Consider the following 25127-nt stretch of genomic DNA (forward strand, 5'->3'; position numbering starts at 1 on the left):
GGCAACCCTGTTTGAAGATCATAAAACTACTATGACTCAGGGGGAAAAAAAGCACTGTTAATAGTCTGGGAAAATAGTAAACGTTAGTACAAGCCCTTCTACATGGTATTCTATGTATTGCTTATAATTTCTCATCCACAACAACACAGGAGCTATAGCATATAAACAATAACAACTTCTTGTGAACTGGAAAAATGACTAACGACTCACTTTTCATACAAACGTAAGCATTAAGTGTCCACTAAACTTACAGTAATGTGCCTAGGGATTCAGCTGAATGACAAGTCTGCTTTCTACCAAAAATAGTTTTAGGTTTTGACTACATTATTAAGAAAAATCTTGTATAATATTAGAGGGACCAGCCTTAATATTATACATCCCAGGGGCTCAGGAGAGAGAACTACTAACGGCGAGGACTATTATCAGGAAATATAATCTCAGCACACTATAGTCCACTTGCTTTAATTCCTCTGGCATAACATCCTTATACACAGCTTCAGTTCTGTTCTCATGTCTAGCTCCTTTCTTGCCTGATTTCTCTCTATATTTATCTACTGTCCCCTCTAGGTTCTATCTTAATTCCTTCATCTAGTTCTGTCCCTTCTAGGTTCTCATCTATCTAGTTCTTTCCCCTATCAGCTCCTCTCTCGTCTCCTTCTCTCTCATCTGGCTCTTCCTCATCTTGCTCTTCCCCATCTGGCTCTTCCTCATCTTCCATCTCGTTCCTCTAGTCCTCTCTTTTAGCCCTTCAATCTAGTTCTTCCCCATCTCAGTTCGTTCCTCTCAAGTTCTTACCCATCTAGTTCTTCCATTCTCTTTTCTCTTCTCCTCTGCCTCCTGGAAGTCTCGGTATATAAAAGGGAGGATCCGAGCTAAATTGTGTAAAGCTATTACTTAACGTCCACCTCTCCTAGGTGGTGTCTCCTTGTGGAATTTACCGTAAATCAGGAGACTTGCATGTGGGCTGTTATCATTGTTAGTCCACCTGGGACTAACAATGGGCGCCCACCTGGGTGGTGTTTCCTGTAGTCCTTGAAAGTGGCCAAGGGAGATAGATAATCTGATTCCAGAGAAAGCCTTTCCTGAGGCTGTTCTCCAAATACCTGGAATGTGTATGTCCAGAGAGTGATCAGTCTACACTGTTAGCCCTTCTTAGGGAAAAGTCAATTGGGAAAGCTATGAAGGCACACATGATTTTCATAACAGAATACAGCTGATATATAACAAGCCAAGTAACACCAAAAACTCCTTGGGATTTGGCTTCCTCTGGAAGAATTCCCTGATCCCTCCAGGTAGTGACTTTGCCATAACCAGCTGAGTTCTTATGATATATTCCTGCGGCCCGCAGCAGAAAAATATATAATCAGGCCGGGCGGTGGTGGCGCACGCCTTTAATCTCAGCCCTCAGGAGGCAGAGCCAGGCGGATCTCTGTGAGTTCAAGGCCAGCCTGGGCTACCAAATGAGTTCCAGGAAAGGCGCAAAACTACACAGAGAAACCCTGTCTCAAAAAACCAAAAAAAAAAAAAAAGAAAAGAAAAATATATAATCAGAGAAATAACTATTTTATGATAAACACATGGCAGCTTTCACTTAAACTTGTGGCTCTCATGGAGGTTTACACTTCAGTGGGCAGGCCACAGGATGAACACTTTACAAAAGAACACAATGTGACAAGCTGTACTGCTGATGTGATACTCCAGATATCCTACAAGTGTGACAGTAATGAGATCATCTACTTCTCCTCACAAATGGATTACACCAAGGGTGACTCTTACTTCTCATAAGACACAGACAAACCATCACCAAGTCCATTAGGTTCCATTAGGTTTGATGTAGAAAAAAAAAAAAAATCCATGAAACACCAGACAGATTTCAACAAAGAAAGAGCTGCATGTGGTATGAAACTTAATTTCTAGATTTCTACAGGTTTATTATTTTCTTTTTATAAAGCTAATATGCATTTACTATAGACTTTTAGAAAATATATGAGGGAGGCAAAGGCAGGTGGATCTCTGAGTTTGAGGCCAGCCTGGTCTACAGAGAAAGTTCCAGGAGAACCAAAGCTACAGAGAGAAACCCTGTCTCGAAAAACAAAACAAAACATATATATGTGAGAAAAATAAAAATTATCCCACATTCTCCCACATACTCACTAATAAACAATTTTACTTTTCTCAGTATTTTTCAAAAGTAATAAAATACCTAGTATATTTACCTTAAACTTAAAAGGAAGTAAGGCTCTTAGGGATGCCAGCATTAAAAGCTCCTTTCAGGCCATGCATGGTGGCACATGCCTGCAGAGGCTGATAGAATTCCATGAGATGATAACCAGCCTACTTTGGTCTACATAGTGGCTTCCTGGGAAGCCAAGACTATACAGTGAGACCCTGTCTCAAAACAACAAAAACAACCAAACAACTTCCAGGTATGGACAACTGATTGCTTTTGTGCAGGGGAGAATCAGTGTTTTCTTTAAGGGTGAGGCCACTGGTAGGCTGGGTATGCACCAGTGGATGGCCCCACACGCAGGAATGTATGGGCTGCATAAACTGTACCTTATGGTTTATCTAGAAAATAAAAAAGGGGGGGGGCTTGAATTTGGGTGATAAGAAGGTGAAGGTGGATCCTGGAACAGTTTGTGGGAGGGGTGAATACGATAAAAAATAAACAATAAATTCTCAAAGAATAAAACTAATTTTTAACTGTAAAATGTAAGGCAGCCAGAGCAGTGTTCTTTTGCTGGTGCAGATAGGGCTTCTAGTACATTTTTTAATTATTGACAAAAACAACAAACAAATCAACAAAGATCCTCCAACCACTGGCACCTCATCCCCTAACTCAATTTTTATTTTGAAGAACTACAAACCTACAGAGAAGCTACAGTCACCATCTGAATGCCTAGCCTCCCTAGTGCACACTTCCACAGCTAGGTTCTCTCCACACACTTCCTTGCTGTCCGTGTCCTAAAGAGAAATGCAGATGCACAATGACATAGCACTTCTCAAGAACCAGGGCATTCTGAGGAAAGGAATGCTTTTTACAAACCAAGCAAAAGTTTCTTTCTATAAGGGTGATCAAAAGTAGGGGACAGACTATAAACCTGTGATAAGCTGAAGCATTAAAACTTACCTTCCTCTTTTTGACCTCAGCCCCAGAGACTCCTCCCTCAAGAAGCTTCTCAAGCTCAAACCCTTGTCATTTTGGACATTCATAGGTCAATGTTACAGAGCAGAGTACCAGGCTTTGCAAAGTGTTCTCTGGCAGCATGTGGAAAACTCATGGGGAATTTTGCTGTATACAGACAATGATGCTTGCCATATGGCAGCACATGTTAAGTAGTCCATGTGTGTAAAACCTAGTCATTCCCTAAAAAGCCCTCTGGACTAGCTAGTGCAGCATCTCTACCTCACAGGAGACACAGCCACACAGAGAGAACAAGTACCTCTTACAAGATTCCTTTGATATAGAATTAACATATTTAGTTGGGGTTACTGCCACACAGGCTTGCCTACAGCCCAACCTTATAAGAGGTATTTTCTTAATTGAGGGTCCCTCTTCTTTGATGATTCCAGCTTGTATCAAATTGACATAAACTTAATCAAGACACAAATAATATTTCAACTACTTGAATTTGATGCCAAAGGACATAACACACTAAAAATATATGGCTCTGCTGTTGCCCTTAATTGGAACACCACCATGAGACTAGTACTTAATGGAGTAGCCGTCAGTGGTCTAGCTTTCGAATCTTAACTCGGATTTGATACTGCAGACAAACTCAAGATAGTTTTCAATGAACCACACAGCTGTCCAACACTCTGACCCTTACACTGTGGTTTCAAAGCACTAAGTTCAGAAGTAGACTCTGAATAGGTTGAAGCTGGTGGATGGATACTGCTCACACCTGCCTGTCACAGTCCTTCTACACTGGGGAAACCCTCAGGATGCATGAGGGTACCTGGCAGGTAAAATTGTCTTCAGCATGTAAGATTTAAGACTGCCCAAGAGCATCCCAGAGGTGACAGACATGTTTTCAGACATCATCCACAAGTGTTCACTGTTATTAAACTTTTGTTTAACTCGAAAATATTGCCTATTTTCCTATCTGCACTATTTTTTGTTTTTGTCTTTAATTTTTGGTACAGGGTTTCACTATGTAGCTCTAGCTGTCTTGGAACTCTGTTACACAAATCTTAGAAGGTCTTATTAATGAAAATAAACCTGGAGCAAGGTATTGGGCTGAATGATGGAAGAGCAGAGAAACAGAACAAGCCACAGCTACCCCACCTTGCCAATTCATCAGCTGATCCTGTTTCCTCAGACTGGAAGCCTCTGTGTCCTCATCTGAATGGGTCTCAGCTGAACTGCTGCTCAAAAGCCTAAAAGCTTAACCAGCCTAGTTCCCCGTTTTCATGCCTTATATCCCTTTCTGCTTTCTGTCATCAATTCCTGGGATTAAAGACTTGTTATCATGCCTGGCTGTATCTAGTATGGCCTTGAACTCACAGAGATCCAGATGGATCTCTGCCTCTGGAATGCTAGGATTAAAGGTGTGTGTGCTACCATTTTCTGGCCTCTATATCTAGTGGCTGTTCTGTTCTCTGACCCCAGATAAGTTTATTGGGGTGCACAATATATCAACCACAGAACTCACTATGTAGACCAGGCTTGCCTTGAACTCAGAGAGATCTGCCTGTTTTTACCTCCAGAGTGCTGGGATTAAAAGTATGCCCCATCATACCTGGCAATGTTGTGGGTATTTTGATTATTTAACTTCCAAAAGATCTACTGTCAGGACCTAATACTACCCTGTGTCATTAAGACAGTCACACAGTTCTCAACTTCAAGTTAACCATGGCAATAAGCACTTTAAAAAAGCGTGGCTATGAAGTTCTGTTGGTGTAACTGCAAAATTTAGTGCAGGCTTTGTTGGTACTGCTGCTTTCCCACTGTAGAGCTGATGTGGTGTAACAAAGCACACATGCCTACAAAAGCAACACTGGTCTTCACTGCACCCATACCTCTGGTAAGATGAACTGTTCCACAGGCTTGTACCATAGCTTGTTCACCTGTATTCCACAGCTTGGAGGGCTAAATCGAGCGATGAAAAGGGCCTCCTGCAAGATGGGTAGGGAGGGACGGAAAAACAAAGACAGTATTTCCTGTTAGACACTGTGTGGCTCTATCAGTAAATCCACAAAGCCACCAATCATGCTCACTGTGGTTTCACAACTTTCAGGTTTTTACTTTTTTTTAATCTATTTATTTTATATTTATGGGTGTTTTGCCTGCATGTAGGTCTATGCACCACATATATGCCTCCTGCACATAGAATGCAGAAGAGGTATCAGATTCCCTGAAACTGAATTTATAGATAGACAGTTGCGAGCCATCGTGCCGGTGTCAGAAACCAAATTCAGATCCTCAGATCAGTAACAAGCACTAACCACTAAGCCATCTCTCCAGCCCTATCAAGGTTTTCTAGTGCTGTTGCCATGGTCATTAAATTATTATATTATTCATTTTACAGCTCTAGGGATTCAACTGACAGCCCCTTGCATGCTAGGAAACCACTATACTACCAGCAGCAGCCATATAGCCCTCTTTTAAGACAATGTCTTGCTAAGTTGCAAAGATACTTTTGATCCTCCTGCCTCAGCTTCCCAAGCAGCTGGGATTATAGGCTTGAGCCATCAGGCCTGAATAAAATTATTAAGATAATTAAAGTTGCTATTAAGATCTCAAGTACTGCCAGGCAGTGGTGGCGCACGACTGTAATCCCAGCACTCGGAAGGCAGAGGCAGGCGGATCTCTATGAGTTCGAGGCCAGCCTGGTCTACAGAGCTAGTCCAGGACAGGCACCAAAGCTACAGAGAAACCCTGTCTCAAAAAACCAAAAAAAATAAATAAATAAAAACCTCAAATACTAAGTATAATTCATATAATCTTTAAAAACCTACCTTGACATGAAATGTATTAAAGGAAATGAGTTTTCACTAAATTGAACCAACATATTGTAATAACACCCCCATACACACCCAAGAACAAACTGAAAATTCAAAGATCTCTATGAAAAACCAATGTGCATGGGAATCCTTCAAAAAGAACTTTCAGAAGAGAACACATACAAAACACAACAGAGAACAGAAGAGGACTGGCTGGCAGGACATGTACTGTTTCTCTGTGCTTTCTCATTTCTTTTAGGCAAACGCTAGGTAAGTACTCTACCACTGAACTACACTTTAGCCCTTCCAGGAAATCTTTTTTTTAAAACTTTTACCACAGTAATACAAAGACTGCTACAGTCCAGTAACTTAATAAAGCTATTCCCACTGAAACCAGGACTGCACTGTGTTCCCTTTCTCTTAGATTTATGTCTATCAACACATTAACAAACCAGATATTCTTTTTTTAAAGATTGGTTTATATATTTTATGTACATGGTGTTTTGTCTATATGTACATTTGCACACCAGAAGAGGGCATCGGATCCCTAAGGGTTACAGTTATAGATGGTTGTGAGCCACCATGTGGGTGCTTAGAATTGAACCCAGGTCCACTGGAAGAGCAGTCAGTGCTCTTAACCACTGAGTCATCTCTCCAGCTCCAATTTTATTATTTTTTTAAGACAAAAATTTGAATATGTAGCTCTGGTTGCCCTTATACTTGTGATCTTCAAGCTCAGCTTCCCTAGTGCTGGGATCTGAGATGTATGCACATCCCTGGATGAAAAGAAAGACAACTCAAGAACACTGCAGAAGAGCCAGAGGATGGGGAAGAGTGCTGTGAAATGCTGTCCTCTGGACATGACATGATGGCTGCACACAAAACTCACAACAACAGTGGTTACAGATTCTATCGCAGAGGTGGCAGTAGGGCTGAGAGATGGCTCAGTGGTTAAGAGCACTGGCTGCTCTTCCAGAGGTCCTCAGCTCTGTTTCCAGCACCCACATGGTGGCTCACAACCATCTATAATAGGATCTGATGCTCTCTTCTGGCATGCAGGTATATACGTAGAGCATTCATACATAAAATATATATAAATAAAAGATTCTGCCGGGCGGTGGTGGCGCACGCCTTTAATCTCAGCACACGGGAGGCAGAGCCAGGCGGATGTCTGTGAGTTCGAGGCCAGCCTGGGCTACCAAGTGAGTTCCAGGAAAGGCGCAAAGCTACACAGAGAAACCCTGTCTCGAAAAACCAAAAAAAAAAAAAAGATTCTATCATGGGAGACGGAGAAGCTGCTGAGGTCCCACTCTTAACTGTGGAGCTCCTGGCAGTTGATGGTTGTGAGAAGACTCACTTTTCTTTTGAGTTATGACCACTGGTAGGTTCCCCATGGTCCCTCAGTGGATGACCCCAAGCCCATATTCAAATAACAGCACTTACTGGACTCAGTGGGTATAGAGAGGAAGAGACAGAGAAGGAAGGGTCTACCTATATAGCCCTAGCTGGTTTAAAGAGCTTTAGTGACTAGACTGGCCTTGAACTTGTGGAAATCCTCCTACCGCAGACTACTGAACATTGGCATTACAGTTCTGTGTTTGACCTTGTCTGACTTCAACAAAACTTCAACCAACCAACCAGCCAACAAAAACTGAAAAGAGACTTCTAGTAATAACAGACCAATTGTTATCTACAGATAACAATGATGAACTCTGGAAAAACATAAAAAAATATCTTAGCCAGGTGTGATAATACCCACCTGCAATCCAACAGGAGGCTAAGACAGGAGGAGAATTTCAAGTTTAAGAACAGCCTGGGCTGTCCCATCTCAAAAAACAAAAGCAGACCAGTAAGGAACAACAAAGATCTGAAAGAAAATGGAATTCAAACACATGCAAAACCTGGAAGAGAATCAAACCATGGAAAAAGGGAAACTGGGTCTATTCCATCTTTCCCTTAGTGTTCTTTGTTGAAAGAACAACTCTACAAAAATTAAAAAAAAAAAAATCTGAGGACACAGGTGGGATAAAAACATCAGCTACAAGGAAAACTCACAAGCAGGAAAAGTTCTCACAAGTACAGAGGAGGGGGAGGGAAATGGAAGGGGGGGGTGAGCTTTGATTTCTTCATATAGACTCCGCCCTAATCTGAGACTGACTCATGAAAGACACATTTGAAGCAGAACCCAGGCAGCCCAAGTAAGAGCAAAAAGAGCCAAGTAGGAGTTGAACTGTTGTTCACTGCAAGGAACAGTTTAGAATCTCCTCCAGAAAACTTAACTGCTTGCTACTACAAAACAAGAAAAAAGGAATGGACACTCTTTGAGGGATGTAATGAGAGGTCCTGGAACAGATCATTCACAGTATCTGGTGTTACTAGTTGCTAGGTATAAAAGAAAAACCTACATCAACAGAAAAGGCAATACTACCAAGATAGTAACCCACAAGGGCTTAGAATAAGCAGACGGAAGTTAAAAAACAAAAACAAAAACTGTCAGCTAACAAAGTAATAGGTTTCTATATGGTGTTCTCATACATGTTTCATTCTTAACAACTTCCTGCTCCTACTCCCACAGTAGTATTTTGCTCCCCATTGTTGTGAAATATTTCTTTATACCGTAAAGATATGTCACTGTGATTGGTTCAATAAAAAGATAAACAGCCAATAGCTAGGCAGGATTTTCACGGCAGAGAGGACACTGGGAAGAAAGGAGAAAACTCAGATGATGTAGAGCAAGCAGCATGGGCATTACAAAGTAAAGGTAAGTGAGCCACATAAAAGAACATAGATTAAAAGATATGGGTTCATTTAAATTATAAGAGCTAGTTAGAAACAAGCCTAAGCTATCAGCCAAGCTTTCATAATAAGTAACTCTCGCCAGGCATGGTGGTGCACGCCTTTAAACCCAGCACTCAGGAAGCAGAGGCAGGCAGATATATGTGAGTTTGAGGCCAGCCTGGTCTACAGGGTGAGTTCCAGGACAGCTAGAGCTATTATATAGCGAAACCCTGTCTTGAAAAAAAAAAAAGAGAGAGCAAGAAAATCCTGTACATGCCAATACACACCTCCTGCTCTGCCTGATACAACTTGACTGTGATGTTCCTCTGAAAGCCAACGTCACTGGCATCATAAAACACTCCAAGACTGGTAATCACAATTGGGTAGAGAACTCGGAAGCTCACGCTGACAACTCGGTCTTCAGAGAGTATGGATGAGGAGGCATCTTCAGGAAAGCTGAAGGCCTCAATTTCCTGATTCAAAACTAAACAAACATTGAAAACAGTTTTATATCTTCAAATAAATAAAATCCAGACATCTGCATACACACATGTGCAAACACACACATCCCATAGGGGAATACTAAATATAAGTCAACTTCAAGGCATCTACATGGAAGGACTGGATAAACATAATAAAAACAGTACTTAGTATAGTAAAAATGATTAGGAATTTTGATCTTGCTGTGCAAATTCTAAAAACGCTACCTCTTATTAAGCAATTTAAAAGTTTATGGTATGTAAGGAAACCACTGAAGTACAGGAGTAACTGAAATCACTTCAAACAATACTGAGAAACTTGCTGTAAAATATTTATGGCAGATAAGTAAGTCAAGCAGATTCTGAGCACCTACTATCTCGCTTCCTGTCACATCTACACAATACCACTTCCCTTTGTGGGAGGAGTATTATGTCACCAGTTAATACACTGTAACCCTAAGGGACACAAGTAATTGTCACCAAGTCACAAAAAGTGACAGACTCAGGAATCAGACCCAGGTTTAATGACTCACAAGTCAGTGCTCATTTTACTGGCTCATCACTTCCCTGAACTATCCTTTTCTTTTCAGTGCTGGGAACTGAACCTGGGATTCACTCATGTTAAGCAAATACTCTACCAGAGAGATATATCCCCTGTCAATAGTCCTTTCAAGTTAACTTTTCTAATTACTATAAATGAACCAGGATAGATTAGATAAGAGAATATGGCTTATTTGTCAAAACTAGTTTGAGAAATATAAAAAACCTACTTTAAAGGCAAAGTTCTCTGTAGTTTTTAGAACTATAGTTTTCAAACTGCTCATGACCCAACCATTTAAACAAGTATGTGCACACACATTTACTTATAAAGTAAACACACAGACTGTGGCCAGTCTATACATTCATATCAGGGCTGTGAGTCCTATTCACAGCTGTAACTGCATATGCCTAGTACACACAAGGCCCTGGGGTTGATTCCTAGCACTGTGGATCTCATTGAAAACCACTGGATGCCACTCCTCTAAAGAACACAATTAACACACAAAATTCTGCTTTGACAGAATTTACTGAAGTCACCGATATGCTAAGAAAGACAGCCCTGTTTTACAACTGTGACTCTAGAATATGGCCCAACCTTGTACATATAGGGCATTTAGGTCCCTCATTTTAGTCCCTAGAAAGCTATCTTATACTTAGACAGATATTCAATAAAATGAAGATTAACAGAAAATGCTGCCTCTTTCTTGTTAATAGACATGAGCAAGAGAGGGCAAAAAGGGATAAATTTTGCTATGAGCTAGAGAGCACTGTCAGCATACAGACTGGATGACAGCAAGTTTTTTTCTTTAATATATTCAGGGGGGAAAAGGCATTCAAAGTAGAAAGAAGCATGTCTATTAAAAACAGGAGGTCAAGTCATTCCTAGACTTTCTTCACCTTAACCAACTATACCTTAAGTTCAAGCTACCTGGAACAGGAAATCTTGTTGCTTTCACAGCAGCTATTAGTCAAACCTTCTAGATATGCAGCAGCAAGATTAATGTTCATGACCTTTAGATACTGAAATAACCAAAATGCTCAGGGGGTAATAAGATATACATATATTAAACAGTACAGTTCTAAAAACTGTCTATGTATTAACTGATGAAAGTGTTCTATTAATGGAGCATCTACTCCTCCACTATCAATAAGCACTTAAGATGGTAAGTTCCAGTTAACAAGTGTTGGGGATGGGACCAGGGCTGCCAGTGAGTTCTACCTCCAGCCCTGTGTATGTTTTTGTATGTGGTTGTGTGATTTTAAATTCTCTAAGCTACTACATTAGCAACAACACTTCTGATGAGGTTCATGATCCTTTGGCTCTTGACTAAAAGTTAATGGAACCTCTCCTCCGAAGAACACAATTATATATAAAATTTTATCTACAAACCTCTGCTTTATGACAGAGACTAGAATATATGCTCAATTTGTTTAAAAAGTGGGCTGGAATCCAACCTATGAAAAAGGCAAGCTTTTTAGCACAAAGTATCTATGGAGTCCCAGGATTTATGCTAAATGTTTTTAGGATTTACTCCACCCTTGTACTAGTCTCCATGAGGTAGGTACTTTTTTTTTTTTGATAGCATCACACTCTACATCAGGCTGACCTGGATGGAACTCAGCAGGTTGATCTCAAATTTGTGGCAATATTCCTGCCTCAGCCTCTCAAGGGCTGCAATTAAAGGCATGTGCAATTATACTCTTTATCCCTTGCTTACAGATAATGAAATGTAGACTAAGAGGCCACAGACCTGGAATGTGACAGAGCTGGCTTTGGAACCACAGATCTTCTGCCCATACCTGCGTATTGCCATACTTCTAAAAGTGAGATATATGTAACTATGAAGAGCCAGTAAACTTTAAAGTACCAGAATCAGCTGGGCGGTGGTGGCGCACGCCTTTAATCCCAGCACTTGGGAGGCAGAGGCAGGCGGATCTCTGTGAGTTCGAGGCTAGCCTGGGCTACAGACTGAGTTCCAGGATAGGCTCCAAAGTTACACAGAAAAACCCTGTCTCGAAAAACCAAAATAATAATAATAATAATCACAAATAAATAAAAATAAAGAAAGTACCAGAATCTAGACCCAGCACACCCAACAGAGATTTAGAAAGCCTCCTTTAGAACTGTAGCTGAATACAATGGGAATGCTAATAAAATGCTAGTAACAGCCTCCCTGCAAACACAAGACCTCATTAGCATCAGCTTTCTGCATCCCCACCCAGATTCTCACAAACTTAATTCTAAGGAATATAAAATTATTTTTAATATTTCAAACGTTTTCCTGTTTCTTCTGAAGAAGCTTAGTCAATAGTCCATGACGTTTAACTTTTTAATTTTTCTTTTCTTTTTTTTTTTTTAAGTATGTTCTTGATATATTGCCTAGGCTGATTCCTAAACAAAAGTGATCTTCCCACTTCTAGTTCCCCAATGCTGAGATTCTAGGCATGTGCCACATCACCTGGTTTTTAGCAATAATTCAAAATCAAAGTCAACTCACAATATTTGTATCACAGCTATTATAAACTGGTAAAATCAACAATTTTCCAAAAGTTCAAAATTCAGCAATCTATGAGTAATTCTCCAGATGCACCAAGTCATACTGAAGAATACACTAGTCAGTCCTGAAATTCTTTGTCAGTAAAGAATCCCAGAGACTCCCTGAGAGACTAGTCAGTCTGTCAAAAAGGCTAGAACACAAATTTTGATGACAAACATTTAGTTGGTTAAAAATAGACTCTCTCCCATAAAATTTAGCACCTCGTACTTGACAACTAACATAGACGGCAGCCTGGAGGACCACGCACCTGGATTGGTGATGTTGAGCAGTCGGCAGGAGTAAGGATCCTCCCTGTCTTCCACAGGCACTTCACAGCCACGAGCACCTATTATGAACTTCACAAGCACACTGAGAGATGGGTTGGTATTAATGTCAGTTATGGATCTTCACTTCACACATACCCATTTCCTCATGCTCGTTTCAGACCTTTGAGACACGAGCATTTATGAGGGCTGTTCTCTAACCTTATTTTCCTAGCCTGCTAACTACTGAATGACTTTATATGAGCCTTCTTCTGTAATACTAAAGCAAGTGTAAATGTCTGGCCTGGCTACCAGCAAACGTTCAATGCCAGCTAGCAACAGATCACAATAATATCAACTTCTCAGAAACAGCCTTTTCCTTTTCTCTTGCTGGACTAGTATTTATGTAAGAGGAGGCACTGCAGCTCCCAAACCTTATGTCACTGGTTACCTTGTGACCTGTTACCCAGGGTTTTATCCCTCATCTCTTCTTGGTCTGCTCATCTTCTTACTCCCTGTCCTCTGACAACACTAATTTATTCCTGTGGCCGTAACTGGTACAAGAAGGATTCTTGAACTAGCACATCTAGTGTCGACTCATCCTTACAGGAATTGTCTAGATTACCCACAGGGAGTTGAGTTCTGAAGTGCTGGCTTAGGAGAGCTAGTTGTCAAATTTTCAGCAACTTTGTAAATGGCTCAATACAGTCTTTATTAAATTACAGAAACAAATATATTTAAAACATGGGAATCCTCAAGTTCCCCATACTTTTGTTTGATGGAATATATTCATGGTATATATCTTTTCACAGTTCTACACCCAGTTATGTCACAGTAGTTGCTTGAAATTGGCCTTGGTGAAAATATTTAAACCACAGAAATTGATAAACAATATAAATAAGAACTGAACTTCTTATATCACTGTTTGTCTAGCATGAAAGTATGAGAAAATGATAGTAATGCAGATTAAAACTAAGTACAATAGCTCTTTAGTCATTACTCTGTGAATAGTACTTTTTCAATGTCCAAAACCTATCAGCTGATTCAAAGAAGTCATTGACTTCATTGACTGAGAATAAAGTACTAACATATCTTAGTAAACACTTTAGTCTTACTTTAAAAAGTTTTTTTTTTTTGAACATTTCATTATTTTTATGTGTAGGTGTATTTTGCCTGCATGTACATCTATGTACTACATCCATGCAGTTCTCATGGAGGTCAAAAGAGGGTAGTGGGTCCCTTGGGACTGGAGTTACAGACAGTTGTGAGCTGCCATGTTGGTGCTGGTAATTGAACCTGGGTTCTCTGGAAGAGCAGGTAGGTAGGTTCTTACTCAGCCACATCTCCAGCCTTAAGCTTTATTCTTTAACTTAAAATAATTACCTCAGAGCTATATGCCTTTGCTGATTCCAGCCATAAGTTCATTACAGATCTAATGTCCTGGCAAAACAGAAGCATTCTATGTCAATTAACTAGCCAAATAGAATTTACTAATTTGACAGAGTACTGCATGAATGTTATTACTTATTAATTATGTGCTACAATTCTTTATATCAATAAAATTATGATAAATCTATGTATATATAAGCACCCTTTTTCTACAGAGAGCCATTCAATAGACATTTAGAGAGGACACCACAGGCTGTGGGCACCTGAGCTCAAACACATCCGCAGCTGAGCTTTCTTCTCTTCCCACCCAGTCCTCAGCACCTGACTGAAGACTTCACAACTCTCCAAGTCAGACAGCTGGCAGTCACTGACACACCTCCTGTTCTTTCTGCATTCTCTGATGAGATCACCACTAAGGAGTCACACTCCTCAGCAGTTCTTATCTCAACAAGTCAGCTTCTACACACTGCTTGCCAGGAGCAAACAGTCCACTGCTGACCTCACAGCCACAGGCCTTTCTCCTTCCCCATCTCTTTCTCCTTCCTTCCCAGGCTTCCCCTCTGCTCTAACAGTCACCTTCAACAACCCCCAGGTTACATGACTGGTGTTTCTCAAGCACCCCAGGCTATTTAAAAAAGACTGATTTTATCATGTTCTCTGTATGTAAGTGTGTGTGTGTGTGTGTGTGTGTGTGTGTGTGTGTGTGTGTGTGTGTGTGAAGAAGTAGAGTGCTATTTAATCTGAGACTGTCTGCTAGGGTAACATGGACCAGAGACCTGAAGGAATGCTACCATGAAGACACTTAGTGAAAGGGTGATCTAAGCAAGAGCAAAGGCTCTGAAGCAGAAGCTTGTATAATGTACCTCATAGGGGGTGGGGTAGGGGGAATGTGAAAGACTACATCATATGTTTTTCTCATATACAGAACCGAGAAAGAGAGAGACAGAGAGAGAGAGAGAGAGAGAGAGAGAGAGAGAGGAAAGCATAAGGATGGACTCTTTGGGAGGAACTAATCATAGGAAGGATGAGAGGGTGAGGGTAAGTATGAGCAAAGTACAATGGCAAACTTTTGAAAATGTTGTAATAATGAAAACCACCATTATTTTGTATGCATTAAAAAAAAAAAAATCAATCCTGGGGTGTGGAGGCCCAAATTACTCAGGGTCTGAGAATCTGAGCTTGCTTTACCCAACAGGGCTGCATAAGGGGATGGATCTGACCACGGGCATGATTACCAGGTGTTTGGAAGGGTCTATACTTGGCTGTGCGGTATGTTTTGCTCTAGCAAGGGGGAGGTCTTTTGCCCCGCCCCTTGGCATTGTTATAAAAAGCCCTTTTGAAGAGGCAGAAGAGGCCGTTGGGTATTGACCCAGGTTCTTCCAAAGCTGTGTTTCTGTCTTTCTCTTCTTCACTATCTTTCTACCCAATATTTCTTATCTCTCTCTTCTCACAGGAACCCTAGAAAAAGTGGGAGCTGGCCTCCCACACTGGGACATGAGGGAAACACAGTAAAATACTTACATAGAGAGAAGGTGATGGAGACAAGGACAATGACTACTATGATTTGGGATTTTTATTTTATTATATTTCTTTATTTAGAGACAAGTGTCATGTAGCCAAGATTGGCCTCAAACTCAGCATACAGCCGAGGATCACCTTAAGTTCCTGTCTATGCCTGATAAGATTTCATTCTAAGAAAGAAAAGAGAACAGACACAGGCACATGTGCATTCACGCACACACATACACACACAAGTATCAGGGGAGAGGTATGAATAGAGAATTAACAAAATTTGACTAATCTTAAGAGGATTATTCTGGTGTGGCAGCTAGATGGAAAATATAATGTGGAATATGACTAAGATAAAAAGCAAGCAATCAATATAGGGGAACTTCTGCAATAATCCAAGTGACAGGAAAAGGTAGTATAGGTAAGGAAGGCAGTGGTAAAAGGTGTGAGAAGTCTGGTTTTTGGGTATGACTTAAAAGCTGCACCAAGAATATGTGAACAGTTGGCGTGGGAAGTGAAAGCAAGGAAAAGCAATATAACACCATGAATTTGGTCTGAGCAGTTGGTGGCAAGTTATTTATTTGTTTGTTTGTTTGTTTGTTTGTTTTTATTTATTTTTCAAGACAGGGTTTCTCTGTGTAACAGTTCTAGCTGTACTAGAACTCACTGTGTAGACCAGGCTGGCTTCGAACTCACAGAGATCCACCTGCCTCTGCCTCCCGAATGCTGGGATTAAAGGTATGCACCACCTGCACCACTACCACCACCACCACCACCACCACCACCACCACCACCACCACCACCACCACCACCACCACCCGGCTGGTGGCAAGTTCTTTTTGGGCATGACAGCAAAGACCTACTGAAATTCAAGCTCTGTGGTTTTAGGGCCATTCCTTGCTAGGAACAGGATTTATTATTGCAGTCATGTACTAAGGAAACCTACCAGGAAGAGGAATGGAAGCTGTCATGAGGAAGATAGGAAATCTATACATGTTCACTGTTGGTGACAAGAAAATTCCCAACTGCAATTTACCTCAACAGCCAACCAAGAAAGTGATAGTTTACTACAACCCAAGAGGACTTTCTCTGCTACTGTCCCAGTGTTTTCCCATCCTAGGCAACTCAGCCCCGTGCCTCTCTCCTCAGCTCCTCACTGCAGTCTTAGATGCTCATATTGAGAAGGACTCATGTCCTCAGTACATGACTGTAATAATAAATCCCATTACGTTACAAGGGAAAGGCCTCAGAATCACCTCCAGAACTCGAGTTTCAGTAGTCTTTCCCACCATGCCCAATACAAACTCTCATCAACTGCTCAGAGCAAAATCATGGTGTTATGTTGGTTTCCCCTGCTTTCACTTCCCACACCAACCATCCCTGACCAAAAGCCAGGCCACCGACTATCAACAGGAGAGGCAGTGCAAAGCCCAGTTCTGGGAGGAAAGAATATGGCATGCCACTCACACCATGCATTCTACCACCAAAAATACTATACAACTGACAAAAGTGAGGTTACTGAGAATACTCTAGGATGCCAACCCAAGAAGACACTCTTTCTTTCAAGTGCTTTCAGGCTTAAAATCTTGATAAAACTTAGCTGGGCGTGGTGGTACACACCTTTAATCCCAGCACTTGGGAGGCAGAGGCAGAGGCAGGAGGAGTTCTGAGTTCTAAACCAGACTAGTCTACAAAGAGTTCCAGGATGGCCAGGACTATTAAATAGAGAAAACCTGTCACAAAACAAACAAACAAAAAAATAAAAAAATAAATCTTGATAAAACTTACTTCTAAAACTCAGAGGGAAGTGGCCATTTCTCCCCAAAGAACCATGCTTCTAAATCAGTCTCTCTTTTTAAAAAAGATTTTACATGTGTAAGTGTATTGTCTACATGTATGTCTGTGCACCACATGTGTGCAGTGCCCAGAGGTCAGAAAGGAAATTAGATCCCCTGGAACGAGAATTACAGACAGTTGTGAGCCACCATGTAGGTACTGAGAATTGATCCTAGATTCTTAGCCAGTGTTCTTAGCCACCAAACCATCTCTCTAGCACCAATATCTGACTTTTAAAACTAAGGGGTCTTTTTTGTTTGCTTTTTCAAACAGGTAAAGGAGTAATTCAGAAAAACCTACCGTTGACTTAAAGTTGGATGATGCAGCAAATGCTTCAGCCAGGTGTTTCTAATCACATTTCGAAGTTCATGGTTATTTCGAGCTGATAACACACCAACTACCACATCATAGTGACTAAATTTCCACTGAGGAAATAAGGCTGATTGACCTATAAATAAACAACATAGATTGCAAGTCAGTCACAACATCTCAACTACACTAAACTCAGCATATTTCATAAAAAGTTTATTACAAATAAAACATACAGATAAATAGAAACAATTTAAGAAAAAAAAAAAACATAAACCCAGCATCCAGAAATATGTACAACATACTGGCATACAGGCTTTTGGTATCTCATATGTATGTATACATCTATATATCTATGCTAACATAAGAAGGATTTTCAAAACAAAGAAGTTTATAATAAGAATCACCCGTGAAGATGGGCGGTGGTGGTGAATGCTTTTAATCCCAGCACTAGGGAGGTAGAGCCAGGTGGATCTCCGTGAGTTCGAGGCCAGCCTGCTCTACAAAGTGAGTTCCAGAACAGGCACTAAAACTAAAACTACAGAGAAACCCTGTCTTGAAAAAAACAAACAAACAAACAAAAAAAAGAATCCCCCGTGAAAACCAATATGGCATAAACAACAAATAGTAGGCAGTAAGAAAGTCAATTAGGCCACAGTCAGAATCCTGGATCCTTCACAATATTTACTATGAGAATGTTTGGGTTTTTTTTTGTTGTTGTTGTTGTTTGTGGTGGTTTGAAAGAAAATGTTCCCCAAAGGGAGTAGCACTATTAGGAGATGTGACTTTGTTGGAGTACGGCCTTGTTAGAGAAACTGTGTCACCTTGGGGGCAGGCTTTGAGTTCTCATATATGTTCAAGATACCGCCCAGTTCTCAGACCACTTCCTGTTGCCTGCAAGATGTCGGACTCACAGCTACTTCTCTAGCACCTTGTCTGCCCGCTAGCTACCAGGTCCCACCATAATGATAATGGACTGAACCTCTGAACTGTAACCCACCCCAATTAAATGTTTTCCAAGTTACCCTGGTCATGGTGTCTCTTTACAGCAATAAAAACCCTAAGATACCTTTGTTGTGTTTTGAGACAGGGTTCTAACATATAATCCAGACTGGTATTTCAACTCCTTCATAGATAAAGGCTGGCTCTGAACTTTCAATCCTACTACTTTCATGGCCCCAATACTGGGATAACAGGCATGAACAACCATACCTGGCTGAGTCTAAGTTATATGATCTTGCGTGTCAGTTTTTCTTAACCATAAAATGACTATAGTATTTCTCATAAATATGCCAGACATTATCACTGCATACACACAGACACACACTTCTATAGCCAGCTAAAACTTCTGTTACAAACCAAATGTTCTAAAGAATGAAGTAGCAGAAGCAACATTTGTAGTAAAAAATAAAAAAGTCCTTTTACAAAGTATGTATACAGCTCACTTTTTTTTTGTTTTGTTTTTTTGATTTTTAAGACAGGGTTTCTCTGTGTAGTTTTGGTGCCGGTCCTGGATCTCGCTCTGTAGACCAAGCTGGCCTTGAACTCAGAGATCTGCCTGGTTCAACCTACTGAGTGCTGGGATTAAAGGCATGTGCCATTGCTGCCCAGCTACAGCTCACTTTTTACTGTTGTACGATCTAATGGGCAGGATTCTATTTTAATTAAAAAAAAAAAAAAACTCATTCTTAGAAATATGACAGAAGAGAGGCTATGTCTTTCTTTTTACTGCAAGTTTTTAAGCTTAAGAGCTACCAGCTTATACAGAGCTCTAAAAAGGATTCCATTTCATCTTTCTCCAGTGGTGGAAACTGATTCAAAACATTTTTAAAAGTAAATTATTGAGAGCCAGGGATCTCACTACATTGAATGCAATGTTTTCATATGTTGTAGGTGCTAAGTAGTCAGTCTAAAATGCAACAGAAACATGTTGATGCCTTTTCTAAGACTTTCTTTCACTTTATATACTCATCACAGTCACATGGTACAAGCATGCAAACATAGCTTTGACTCCAGTATACAGAAGCACGAGGGGAGGGCAGCTAAGACATAAGCACTAAAGGACAAGTCGTGAAAGGAGGCAGCAACCTCTGGAGGGAACAAAAGCCCAACTTCACTAGAAATCAAGTTTGAATTACAGCAACTACACACTAGATTCCTTCTACATTTGAAGTGACAGATTTCTTATATGGTAAAAATCAAATGATAGGTACTTCAAGAGAATGCTGACAATGATCTCAAGATAATAGCTAGTCTGCTTCACTGCTGGTAGGGCTGTAACCTGCAAGTCCTTTACAGAGCATACTGGAGTCAGACTTGCTTTTAATCTCAGCACTAGGGAGGCAGAAGTAGGTGGATCTCTGAGTTTGAGGCCTGTCTGGTCTACATAGTGAGTTCCTGAACAGACAGGGAGCGCAACCATCTCAAAACAAAATAAAACCCCACAAAAAAAAACAAAAACAAAACAAAACAAAAAAAAAACCTCAGGGCACACTTCAAATATACATTCAACACTTTAGGAAGATGGGGATTTTGCTGACATTTCATTCCTCAAATGCTGTCCATCTTGATTTTTGAGGTAGGCTCTTCACTGATCCATCCAGGCTGGTGGCCAGTAAGCCCCAGGATCCTCTCTTTACTTCCTCAGTGCTGTGGTTACAACTGTGTACCATCATGCCTGGCTGAGATCTAATTCAGATCCTCATGTCTGCTGTAAGACAAGCATTTTACCAACTGAGCTAGATTCCCAACCCCATAGTTTTCCTTTTTAAAATTAACATGATTGAGAGTGCTCAGCTTATAAAAATGTATCAGCCTGCACAGTCACATGCCTGAAAAGAATGTATATGAAACATCAAAAACATGTTCAAAATACATTTTCAAAACAGGTATTAGATTGAAAATAATCTAGTATGAAACATCAAAAACATTTTCCAAATAAATTTTTCAAACATGTAACATGTATTACACTGAAAATAATCTATAAGTACAGATCATGTTTCTTTCCTTTCATTTAAAAACAATTTCAACTTTTCCTCCACAGAACTTGTTCCCCTTTATGAAAGAAATATATTTAAATTATTAGGTCCTCATGGCACGTAAACAGATGATACAGGCAGAAAATTAATATCTTCTCAGTTTTATTCTCTTGATTCACTCATTCAAACTGAGCATTTCTTATGTCTGCTGTGCTAATTAGCACAGGCCCACAGGGAACAAGATCTCCACAATGACAGGAATAACTCACAGCCCCAAGCAAGCGCCCCAAGAGCAATGACTATTTATATTAATCAGTAATCCATCCCGAGTCTGGCAACCTGCTGGGCTTTGCAATGACTGTGAACATTAAAGTCTAAGGAACGCTGACCTCGAACATGATTGTTCAAAATAAGCCTAAGAACTCATAAGAAAAAAAAAAAAAAAAACAAACTCATATGTATGCTCTTGGATGGCATCCATCACAATCAGGCAGAAATCTTGGAAATGAGGAAAACATAAGAGCCCATCACAGATCAATTATTAAATAGTCACTGCATCACTACAGTGTGCTCTTGCCAGCTTCAATGAACCATACTGGCACAGGCTTTAGCCACCTCCCTACTACCAATACTCTCGTAAATTCCTGGAGGGTTTACAGTGACTCGGCACTAATGAGTGTTTTGCTGAACAAATCTTTGTAGATCATCAGTTTATAAACATGGGAACTGAAGCCCTAAGATATAGCATAGAGAGATAATTCTGGAAGAACCAGCCCTAGGCAAAAAACTGGGCATCAAGTTCAATTGTCTTTGAACTGCTTGCCCTGTCTGTCTCCAAACATGCTGGACCCAGGTATCCAGCCCTATACCTAGCTCAAGTTTGTACGTGGTGATAAGTTCTTCTTCCCAACTCTGGCTTCCTTCTTTCCAGCTATCTTACAAAGAGAAGCCTTTTCTCCGTCACATCATCTTCCTATATTGACCACAGGGTCACATCATCCTTCTGTATTAACCATTGTATAATTCTTGTAAGGCACTGTCCACAACCAGTACACAGTGATCAAGTTACAGTTTCTATCCTCTGGTCCAAAGGCTGTATTTTCCTCTCTCCTCTGTCCCTCTGGTGCGCTGCTACATTTCACAAGAGACCTTCTTCATCACCAGTGCTGTTTGAAGGCACTAAACTAGAAAAGTTGCTAATCTTAGTACTAACATGACTTACTTCCCTCAGGTCCTTCCTCAACTGTCACCTCTTCACAGTGGCCTTCCTTGATCTGTTTGTCCTCTTAGAAACTGCTTCATTTTCCCTTCATCATGCTCACTGTCCTCCGGACATTTACATTTATAGGCTGTCGTCCCTTTCAAATGATTAACACCTGGAGGGCAGGCACTTTATTTTGATCATTTGCTAGTTCCAACCTACAAAAGGAGCCGGCCCAGCCGCTCCCTACTGTTTGCTGAACCAACTGTTAGCCAAGAGGGCTTTCCTAATACTCAGTGAAGGTAAATTTCTCTTTCAAGAAATTACTCGACTTTGAAATAGTTCAGCAGTTTGATTCCCAGAACCCACATAATGAAGGAAGAGAACTATCTCACAAATTGTTCTTTGACTTCTACAAGAGCTCTGTGCACACCAATATACACACATACACAGATAAATGTAAAAAAAAAAAAAAAAAAAAAAAAAAAAAAAAACTACCAGGGCTTAATGGGACTACAGACAGAGGAGCAGGAAAGAGAACCAAGTAAATCCTAAAATGACAATTCAAGAGAAAGATCCTCAGTAAAATCTCAGGTTTTAGGCTTAATGGATAGGATCAAAATGTAAAAATATGCCCAAATGTTTTAAGTATTTCAACAACAAAATACAAAAAAGATCTGTGGGAAATGTTTGCAATCTAACTACTTCTGTTTTTGTTTTTGAAGTGCCAAGGGAGGAGAGTGGGATAGGAATCTGGCTTTATACTGAAACATGACCTGACAAAGCTCCAGTATCAACACAAAATTAATTTTTACAACTAGTATGACCCTACATGCTTCTTTAATCTAGTCTAGTCTAAATGGATAAGTACTAAAGCATCATCCAAACATTAAAAGGATAGGAAAAAATCTGTTTCAAACCCCAAAATTACTGAAATACAAACTCGAAAGCAAGGTTTATTATGTTGAACCACAAAAGACTGCTGTTAGGATCATATATAATCTTCATTGGATCTGCAAGTAGATTGCAGCAACTCACTTATCTATTTAAGAGAAAGAAACCTTTAAAACAGGACCCCAACAGATCTTAGGTTGTGAAGTATTTTGTATGTACGACACTTTTCTGAAATAGTTTGTAAAAGCCCCACATGTTTAGCAAGCTAAATACACATATAATAAACGCTGTACTTGCATTACACCATTTAGGTGGTTAATTCTTTTCAGTCACACAAATAACCTTTCCAAAAGCTGGTGGTTTGTCTAATAGGAAAAGAGATCATTACTAAAATAACTCCAGTGTAATCTGGTAGCAGCTGGGGAGTTTTGAGGATTGCTAAATACGGTATAAGACTCAGCCCTGTGCTGTCAAGGACTGTTTTTATAAACTTTCCGAGAAGAAAACAGCTGTTTGGATATGAAGTGGTAAGCGAACTCCTAATGTAGTTAAATATATATATAAAACAAGCATTACTCTATTTTAAAAATAGCCATCTAGGTCTCTTTATATAAGCTCTCTGGGAAAAACTTGAAAAAGACATACGAGACCCTAAGGCAGTGTTCAGGGCGGTGGGAAAACACTGAGCGAATGAGAACAAAGATTCCATCCCCACGAGGGATGAAGTTTAGGAACAAATGGGCCGGAGAGTTCAAGAATCCGGTATTCCCAGGCTCCTTTATCAGCAAGCTACCCAAGCAGAAGCGCAGGGACGACTCCACTCACAGCTGCGCCCTAGTTCACGTCTAGATAGATGTGTTTCCCTGGCTCACCTCATGCTCAGAGAACACAAAGTACAGTCAGTGCCTCCTCACACTGCAAAGTGAGTCCTGACATGCAAAAGGCAGCACCGTCTGCACCGGCGCGCTCGCGGCCCCCTCGGAGAGAAGACGTGTTCTCCCCCCCCCCCCCGCCCCAAGTTGTGACCAAGGCCCTCGAGCACGGCGTGGGCCGCTGAGCACACGCTGAGAAGAAACGCACAGTCGAGTTCGCCCGACGCCGATGAAAAGACCCGTTTGTTCAGGCTGTCCCGGGACGTCCGCACCTGCCCCGTGGCCCTCCGACCCTCCCCGCCGCCTCCCACGCGCGCAGCGGCCGAGCCCCGCACCTCACCTGCCGCGCCGGGCCCGGAGGCGCGGGGGGGCGGCGGGGAGCGCAGCCAGAGGTGCCAGAGGTGCAGCGCGGCCCCGAGCACGCACGGGCACAGCAGCACCAGCCAGTTTCGCATTGGCCGCCCCCGCCCGCACCACCTCGCGCCCCCGCCGCGCGCCGCTCTCTCCCGCGTCCCGGCCGAGAGCGAGAGGACCCAAGAGCACCGAGAGCCACCGGCAGGGCTCGCGCTCGAGCTCGCGCCCGCGCCCGCACCCGGCGCTGTGTCCTCAGCTCGTGCCTCAGGTCCGGACCGCAAGCGGCAGCGGCTCCGCGGCCGAAGCCCCGCCCCCGCGCGCGCGCGGCCTTCCCACCCGTTCCGCCCTCCTCGCTCTCGCCCCGCCCTTTACTCCGTGTCCCCGCACCGCCCGTCTGCGAGATAGCCGGGAGCTGTAGTCCCGCGCCGAGCCCAGGCCGGAGACGTGCCTGACATTCCAAACCCTAGGAACTACATTTCCCGTGGTGCTGTGCGCGCTCCAGTACATACTAGACGCCAGCAGAGGCGAAGCGCACACAGAGCACGCGCGTCTCTCCTCGGGCCGCTGTTCCTTGAAGGCACACGGAGCATGCGTAGCGGTCCTCAGGCGCGTGCTCCCGGGTGTTTGAGGCAGGCACTGTGCATAGGGAACCCGCACTTCTCTCCCGGAGTTGCTGTCCGACCCCCTCATTTGTGGGCAGCGCTGTAGGGTGCACGACCTCGAGGAGCTGTTGCCCAGCTCGGAAAGGTTTGCAGGGCGCGTTATCGCTGAGCGAGATAATGGTGCGCTACCCCGACAGACCCACTTAAGGAGGGCGGCCGCCGACTGGCCTCCAGTTAGCAACGCCAGGTGAGAAGGACGGGAAGCCCCGGTCCTCGCTATGGAAAGTGACGGCGGAGGAGCACCCCGGACCTGGAGTCTGCTGCCGCCCTGGTCCTAGGCATCCGCGCGCTCCTCACGAGGATAGCTGTCGGAAGGACTAGAATGAGAGTTGCGGCTACCGGGTGACTTGCAAAGTTCCCACAAGTTGAAGAAGCCTAAGATACGATGACCAAATGTGTGAGCGGGCTGGGTTTCCAAAAGATCCACCTCCAGCCACCTAAAGGAAAAGAACAAACTTCACTGGAACCACCTCTGGCTCAGCCCCGTAGAGCACTCAGTAGGCTTGGAATCAGAAAGGCGATTGCGCCGTTGTCCCCCACCCCATAGTTGGTTGAAACTACACAGCCGAGGGTGACCTTG

At 42.0% G+C, this 25127-nt stretch overlaps 1 protein-coding gene across 1 annotated transcript in view; it reads right to left on the bottom strand.

The window, feature by feature from the left end:
• B3galnt2 (beta-1,3-N-acetylgalactosaminyltransferase 2) overlaps nt 1-24169 on the bottom strand; it is a 39771-nt gene extending 15602 nt beyond the window's left edge. Inside the window, exons 1-5 of the mRNA XM_028859831.2 lie at nt 23872-24169; nt 17578-17725; nt 12549-12649; nt 9012-9208; nt 5023-5118 (exon numbers count right to left, since the gene is read on the bottom strand). Coding sequence (XP_028715664.1) covers nt 5023-5118; nt 9012-9208; nt 12549-12649; nt 17578-17725; nt 23872-23986 — 657 coding nt within the window. The 5' untranslated portion in view covers nt 23987-24169. The remainder of the gene's footprint in view (nt 1-5022; nt 5119-9011; nt 9209-12548; nt 12650-17577; nt 17726-23871) is intronic.
• Nucleotides 24170-25127: the final 958 nt, after the last annotated feature.

The sequence above is a fragment of the Peromyscus leucopus genome, chromosome 5 (genome assembly GCF_004664715.2).
Source record: "Peromyscus leucopus breed LL Stock chromosome 5, UCI_PerLeu_2.1, whole genome shotgun sequence".
In the NCBI taxonomy this organism is placed as follows: Eukaryota; Metazoa; Chordata; class Mammalia; order Rodentia; family Cricetidae; genus Peromyscus; species Peromyscus leucopus.